The following is an 8,549-nucleotide window of genomic DNA, read 5'->3' as shown; positions in this document are numbered from 1 at the left end:
AATTCTCTAAAAGCAAAATTCAAAAGGCATAAGACCTGACGCGGTAATAACTCTACATTATTTCTGCTTCAGAAAGAATAGAACTAGCTATGCATGTTTCTAACATTACAAATGGAGCAAAAAGAATGTGAGGCTTTCATTCACATGGCTCATGTTTTCAGCAAGAATACAACAGTAAACGAATACTATTTAGAATATTTTCACCAATTTAGCAGACTGTCTTCTAAGAATCTAGTTTGATCAAAGTTTTCTTCTTTAGCTGTGAGGGGAAAAAAAAAACATAAAATTAAAACACATCCTATATTATAAAAAGAGTAAAGATAAAGAAAACCTCAGGATATAAATACTTTATCTTCTAAATTATGTTAACTCATTCACTTTGCTATGGAAAGTCCAAAAAATTGTATTTTGTACCTTGACTGATTTGGCTGAAACACTTCTCCGTCAGCTTGGGACACACTGGGGCTTTTTTTTTTTTTTTTTTGAATTAACATCTGACTCTTCATAAGGAATTTAAATATTATAAGATATGTTTGGTGGTAGAAATCTGAGAGGGCTATGTGTCTTCCTCAGACAAGTATGCCTCTTGCCCAAGACACCTCCCATTAGAATCATCCATCAAAGATTTTCTGTCAAAATACTGCCTTTCTATAAATTTCTTGCTAAAATGCATCTTTATGGGAAAAATGACAAGAACATCTTTGCAAATATCCCTTTATTAGGTGAGCTAGAGCTCTAGGGAGGAACTGAGATAAAATGAAGTCACAGGGATTAGTTGGATAGTATTATAAAGTTTCAGACCATGAGGTACCACAGCTGGGGCAGGGGCAACTAAGGAGGGACTTGATAGCAAGCTCCTAGGATTCTAAAAAGAAGGTAGAAGGATGAAACCTACAATCACTAGGAAGTGGTGGTGGCCAGAGGCAAATGCATCTCCTTCTAATTTTTTCCAAAATCCTCTTTAATTGAAACCACATTCCCTCATTTAGCTTATATTTTAACCTAGATTGCAGGCACACTTTGGTATATTATAGGTAAAGGACTGCTTTTTAAAGGGAAGAGAAAAAAAACTCAACAAGAAAATCATCCCTGTAAAAATGCTACTGAAATAAAAATTCACTATATAAAATAAAGGAGCTCTGGTAGCGTAGTGGTTACGAATCGGGCTGTGAACCGCAAGGTCAGCAGTTCGAAACTACCAGCTGTTCCGCGGGAGAAAGATGAGGCGTTCTGCTCCCATAAAGATTTCCAGCCTCGGAAACCCTGTACAGGGTCGCTATGAGTCGGAACCGACTCCACGGCACTTAACAACAACAACAACATATAAAATAAAAGCATTACAAATAACATCTAGAAACTTTAAGAACTGAAATGCAAAAGGAGACTTGTTGTTAAGTGCCATTGAGTCGGTTCTGACCCATAGCAACCCTGAAGTGTTTCCTAGAAGCTTCTGGTGAGTTTGAACTGCTGACCTTGCAATTCAAACGTCTTTGCAGTCTGGCGCATTAACCCAAAGGAGACTGTTGTTGTTGTTATGTGTCATGGAGTTGGTTCCAACTCATAGTGACCCTGTACAGGGTTTCCAAGGCTATAAATCTTTACGGGAGCAGAAAGCCTCATCTTTCTCCCACGGAACAGCTGGTAGTTTCGAACTGCTGACCCTGAATTCATTAGCAGCCGAATTCGTAACCACTAATCCTTTGGGAACCTTGAATTTTTCTAGCAATTTGGACTAGCACAATTTGATTGCCTCATTTCATTATTGAGATAAGCCACTTAGAAATCTTTGATAGTTAAAAGGAATTTGAAATGGGGACATACAATCTAATCCTGCCCTAAAATTTTCAATGAAAATTAGCTACTCTTGCTCTTTAAAATTAGCTCTTCCTTCTCAATTCGAGCTCACCTTCCTTTTTGGCTCTATACTCCTCCCCAATAATCAATCACATCAGCAATTTTACTATCAACCTGTCTTCCCCAGAGCTCTCCCTCTACTGCCTTCACATATAAATGTTGTTTTTGTTGTTGTATGCTGTACAGTTAATTCTGAATCATAGCACCCCTGGATGACTGCCCTATAGGATTTCTTAGACTATACTCTTTGAGGGGAGCAGATTGCCTGGTATTTTCTCCCACGAAGTGGCTGATGGGTTGTAACCACTCATCTTTCAGTTACAGGCTAGTGGTTAGCCATTTCATCACCAGGATTCTTTAAAAAATGGGTACACCTAAACCAAACCCACTGCTGTTAAGTAGATTCAGACTCAAAGCAAACAAATAGGACAAAGTAGAACTGCTCCATAGGCCTCCCAGGGCTGTAAGTCTTTACGGAAGCAGACTGCCTAACTTTCTCCCTTGGAGCAGCTGGGGAATTCAAACTATCAACCTTTTGGTTAGCAGACAAGTGCATTAACTACTGTGCCACCAGCTAGGGCTCCTAAAATATGACTAAGTGTTCCAAATCATGAGTTTAAAAAAGATCACCTTGGTTACAACATCCTCTTCCCACAAGTCAACTTGTTCTCTCTTCATGCATTGCAAAGGTTCTGAAAATGAGAGAGCCATGGCAACTCTCTAAAATGTGAGTGTTTGTGTTTTCTTTACCTTGTCATCCTAATTTGCCTCTACATAGTGTTTCAAAAGGAGTATGGTGGTGGTGGTGGTTATGTGCCGTGGAGTCGGTTCCAACTCATAGCGACCCTGTTTCCGAGGCTGTAGATCTTTATGGGAGCAGAAAGCCTCATCTTTCTCCCGCGGAATGGCTGGTAGTTTCGAACTGCTGACCTTGTGGTTCGCAGCCCAATTCGGTAACCACTACGCTACCAGAGCCCCTTTTAAAAGGAGGATAGCCACAGCAAATCATGTCACTCAGGGGAGGGAGGAGGCAGTCTTGTGAACCACTAGTAAATGTTCCCTGCCAGCCAAGATCTTCTTTTTCCCATTTAATTTCAGCATTCATATGATAAGCACGGGACTGGAACCACAAGGTTTGAGGTTCAAGACCACTAGCTGTTCCATGGGAGAAAGATGAGGCCTTCTGTACCTGCAACCTCAGAAATCCTACACAGGGTCACCACGAGTCGGAACCGACTTGATGGCATTAACATTAGTTGTGTTGCTATATGATTTGATGCTGCCAATCACTCCTTGATAGCAGTCAAGTTATTTCATCTCTCTGTGCCTCTACTTCCTCATCTATAAAAAGTGGGCATTAAGAGCACCTACCCCCTGGGGATATTGTGAAGATTAAATATATAAATCCGTTCAAATGCTGAGAATAGTGGCTGACTCACAGCAACATAATGGTTGTGGTGGTTATGTGCCTTGGAGATGGATCCAACTGATAGCAACTCCGTGTAGGATTTCCAAGGCTGTAAATCTTTATGGGAGCAGAAAACCTCATCTTTTTCACTGCAGAGTGACTAGCAGATTCGAACTACGGACCTTGAGGTTAGCAGCTCAGCTGGTAATCCACTATGCTACCAGGGCACCTTGCAGTATAATAATAAGTGCTTAGTAAATATTACTTCCTTGCTTTGGTAGCGTAGTGGTTACATATCGTGCTGCTAACCTCAAGGTCCGAAACTACCAGCCATTCCACGGGAGAAGGCTCCACGGTACTTCACAACAACAACAACAACAGCAACCCTACTGTAGGGCTCCTGCTGTAGTGCTGTAAGATCAACACTGGACTGCGAAGCGTGGGGTGAGCAGTTCAAATCTACCACGGAAACCCCATACAGGTTGCTGAGTTGGAACTGACTTGACAGCATTTAACAATAGTAGCCTTCTGTAGCCACCAATCCTACATTCGACGGTACAATGAGACTACTCACCCTCTAGACTCACAGCAAAGGTCCTTCTCATGACTGTTTTTGCTCCATCTGCTCTCTCCTCTGTCTGCCATAGCGTCTGGCACCTAGCAGTCATAAATACATACAATTTGCTGAATTAACCTCAATCGTGCTCTGAGTTCCAAATTACCTCTTTATCCCACGCTCTTCCATTGTCTGTCATAAGCAATTTTCCATAACAGGAACTATAAGCTGTCAGAACACTAAGTCAGAAACACGTGCTTTGTCTGCCAGATCAATCACTGTATTTTTTACACATTTGAAAATCCAAATTATGTTACAAATGGGGCATCATTACAATTTTTGAGAGGGAAAACTGAAGTTCATACATCATATTTTGATGACTGCCCTTCATAATACTAATAAAATGATATACTATGTTTCCCATAATTGTTTCATTTTACTGTTACTGACAATGGGGTTCAGGTTACCCAGATAGGAAGAAATAGAGCTAGGATTTGAACCCACACCTCTTATACTCCAAAGTTCCTTACCAAAATGTCTAAATTCATCTGTTTTAATGCTATTTGAACACTGTTTCCATTTGTAAATTACAAATACCTAATCCTGGTATAGAAGAAGCAGCATAATGTAATGAAAACAACACAGACTTAGAATCAGAAGCCTATGAAAATGCTGTTTTTGTAAGTAAGAAATGGTTGATGTTCAGCTATTTCATTTAATTTGACTTTTAATAGCAAGTGATGGTATTTGTGTTTAGTTAACCTCTTTTGGCCTTAATTTCTTCAACAATAATATAAGGAAGTTGGACTTTGAGCTTTTCAATTCTAAGAGTTTATTGGTCCATGTTTATAATTTCTAAAATAAGAAATAAAAGCTATTGTAGGCTATGGATTGTGAAATTCACATGAAATCCTCTAGTCTCACCAGGGAAATATTTTTTATATTCTTGGGAATCATTTTAATGAAGAATATACTTTCTTTCTATACTAAACATCTTTATAAATTTCTGGAGGGTAAACTGCTAATCATTTTTTTTGTCTGAATAATTCAGTTTAGCTTTATTGCATTCAGCACAGAATCCTAAAACTCAGCAAAGCAGCTCTGTCCTGGAGTTGAAAGAGATCGCTATACTTATACCTTCTTGTTTCTTCTGGAAAGAAGTCAGTAAGCCGACTGCTGCTTCTGGAAGAGTTAGTGGTTGGGGGTCTGAGCTACGTTTTCCTGGAAAAGCAAAAGTGTAAACAGACTCTATTAGCATTTGAGCATTAGTGCAGATAAATCCTGTTATTGTCTGATATAATAATTAGAAGCCCTATGTAACAGATTTTCAATCTCTAAGCAAAGTCCTCTTTTTACAGAAGATTGGTTTTTATAAATTGAAATAACTCATACCTCTTTTGGACATTACTTACCATTAGATGTTTCATGTTTTACATTTTACAGGGTGTGGAAGAGAATTTAAAGAATATACTAGAGAGAATTTCATAAAAGCAAGGAAGATTATGAAAAAGAGTCTATGGGAAATTTCCCTCTTTACAGCATGAAATGACATCTCTCTCTGGGCAGAAAGGTTTACCTCCTCTTTCTTCCTTCCACACAGTTTGAGACAATGATCTACATCCTTAGCCACAGTTATTGCTAGACACCAGTGAGCAGGCCTCTGACTCGTGGTGACCCTATGCACAACGGGATCTGACAGTTGTGATACATAGGGGTTCTACTTGCTGAATTTTGGAAGCAGATTGTGAGGACTTTCTTCCTAGTCAATTTTTGTCTGGAGCTTACACTGAAAGGGCTCAGCATCATAACACAACACAGCTCCACTGACAAACAGTTTTGGCTGAACTTAGGCGCATTGAAAACTCATGGCTTTTGCATTGAGTCTTCCTACTCATAGCGACCCTATATGGCAGAGTATAACTGTTCCAGAGGGTTTCTAGTAGACTGCAAATCTTTATGGGCACAGACAGCCTCTCTCCTCTCTCCTGCAGAGTTGGTGTGTTTGAACCACCAATCTGCTGAACAGTCCACTGCAAACCCCAGGGCTCTGGAGGTATAGTGGTATCTGCTAAATATTCAAATCTAAGGTAACACAAATCACGAGTTTTAAATTTAGGGCAACTGAAATGGAGAAAAAAAAATTACCTTGGTGACTTTACCTTGGTAAAGTAAATTAGTTTCTTCAAGTTTGAAGCTTGTGCCATCTTTTAACTTTTACCAAAATTAAACACAAGTTATCTTGTCATCCAATGCCATGTTAAAGGTTTAGCATGAAAAAGATAAGGGTCCTTAATTACCCACACTTTTTGACTATTGATCCTCTGGTAGCTTTTTCAGGAATATAACAGAGGTATGCAAGAAAGCATACATTTGGAGTTTCTAGGCAAATTATACTTTGCATCACTGTCCTTCTCATTATCATTATGATTAGGAGGACACACTTCTTTTAGAAGTGTTATGAAGAAGTAGGTACATCTCTAGAGGCTGTTAAACAGTTCTAATCACCCCCTCCTTAACCCTAAAGCTGAAACCCAGGCATTGGCTCATCTTTCATTAACTCGCAGCGCCCCCTGCATACCTAGGCGGCAAGAGCGCCGCCCAACGGAGCGGCTGAGACCCAATCAAGTTTGGTGAGCCTCGGCCCCAGCCGCCCTTTCCACCTTCCTTAATCAGGGCGGAGCGAGATGCCAGCCCAGTCCCTCGGGATCCGGTCGCCGCCGCCAACTTGGGCTCGGCCCGAGATGGCTTCGGCCCGGGGCGTTCCTAGGGATACGTCTTTCCTGGTGAGGAGACACTTTAGTTGGCGCGGGGGTGCACCCTGTCTGTCTAAGGCTCTAAGGCGCCTGACCAGACCCCACTCTCCCTAGATCACTCACCCAGCCGCAGCCGATCGGAAAGGTCCTTCTTCAGGCTCTCTTCGGAGATAACGAGCTGCCCCTCTGCAAAGGCGAGACACAGGACTCAGGGCCCGCCTGACCCGGGGCGATCGGGGCTTAACCCATAGCCTCCTAGCATACTGCTATGTGCAGTCTGGCGGGGAGGCGATGGCACGGCGCCCGCATTGAGTCAGGCGTCTTGGAGAAAACTAGGAAGTCCAACACAGCTGCCCACGCCCTGCCCGCAACCTGCTCGCACCCTGCCGTAGGAAAAGCAAAGTTATTAGGAACTTACGTGAACCCTTCAGGTACAGCAAAGCTTGCGGGGTCCAATTCCTTTTCTTTAAGAGTCTCTACAACACAAGAGAAAAGCAGTGAATTAGACAACGTGGCCCAGGCCCCTGTCTTATAAGCAAAAAGCAAAGCGTGAGTTTGCAGTCCAAACGTTATTTGCATTTGATTACCTGCGGGGCGCTGCTGGAGTTTCCCATGGAAGAGAACACCAGGAAAAGAGCCAAGGTTGTTACCGCCAGACTTCGGAGTCCCTACATGGATGGACCAATCAACCAAAGGGGTCATTTCTGTGCCTATAGGGTCTTTGTTTCCATTCTTAATGGTAATTGCAAACCCTTCCTCGCAACTATGTTCTACTTTGATATTAAGTGGGAATGTTTCCCCAACCCATCTTTTATTTTTAAAAGTTTTTAGCAAGATCCACAGTCCCTATTTTTAAAAGTTTTTAGAAAGATATTCTTTTCATTCCCTCACACAAATGAGGAAATGGGTAAATTTAATGAACTTTTTAAAATAACTTAAAAATAAAATCAAATTACCCTGCTTTAAAGGCATTTTATTTAAATACTCTTTAGCATTTAAAATTACTATTGAGCATAAAATAATGAAAAAGTCTAGACTTCTCACAAGTAAATTACATCTTGACTTACCTTCATGTTCTGTTCACTTTGAGAACTTTGTACCTATTGCTTTAGCTAATCTTGTTCTGAAATTGGGGCTTTTAAAATCTTAGTGTCAAGGACCCTCCCTTCTGCAATAGAGTTAGGGAGTCCACAGAGACTTGTTGTCAGTCTTCCAGATTGAGAAGATCTAATGATTCCTCCAGAGAGATTCAATTGCAGGAAGTAGAGGAATGATTGATGGATGGACATCATTTGTTTAGGCATTGACGGCATTAGTCAGGAGACCTTAGGACTAACTATGTCAGCATTCTGATATATCTTTTACCTATTAACTTCGTGCTAAAGCATCTGTTAAAACAATTGTTATTCAGGAAATGGATCAATAGTCCCAGGCAGAATCAAAAGTAAATAAATAGGAACAGGATGGTTAAGCAACATGAGAAGCATATTTAATAACAAGAACTGTACATATGAAGATGGATAAAATGGCAGATGTTTCTTTACCTGTATGTTGTTATCGTTGTTAAGTGCCATGGAGTCTCATCTTTCTCTCCAGCAGCAGCTAGTGGGCTGTATACTTACTACAATAAAATAAAATGTCCAAAAGTAAATGAATAAAGTAAGAATTTTGTCTTGGGCAACTAACGAGCACTTAAGCTGCCACTGATGATTAAAGAGGAATTGTTTGGGGAGAAATGAAAAGGTTAGGGAATCTCATTGGAATTTGAGTTCAATGATTCACTTCAGTTATTTAACAACTATTCATCGAATGCCTACTAAGTGTCAAATACTCCTTCTTTTATTTAATGGGACGTAGCCATGAACTAAAAAAGACATAATCTCTGCTTTGATCAAGCTTACCTTCTAGTTAGGATGGAAACTTAAACTAGAAAACAGGTAAATACTTATAGAATGTTTTAAATTCTAAGGTAAAAGTA

The 8,549-nt window shown here is 40.5% G+C and overlaps 1 protein-coding gene across 1 annotated transcript; it reads right to left on the bottom strand.

The window, feature by feature from the left end:
• Window positions 1–200: 200 nt before the first annotated feature.
• On the bottom strand, window positions 201–7,245 carry LOC102827656 (chromosome unknown open reading frame, human C12orf39). Its single transcript, XM_006866932.1, is given in 5 exon segments — window positions 201–259; window positions 4,956–5,039; window positions 6,695–6,757; window positions 6,990–7,047; window positions 7,159–7,245. Coding segments are annotated over 5 exon segments (351 nt in total).
• Window positions 7,246–8,549: the final 1,304 nt, after the last annotated feature.

This window comes from Chrysochloris asiatica, unplaced genomic scaffold (assembly GCF_000296735.1).
Source record: "Chrysochloris asiatica unplaced genomic scaffold, ChrAsi1.0 scaffold00098, whole genome shotgun sequence".
NCBI lineage: Eukaryota > Metazoa > Chordata > Mammalia > Afrosoricida > Chrysochloridae > Chrysochloris > Chrysochloris asiatica.
This window is presented reverse-complemented; position numbering and strand designations above follow the sequence as displayed.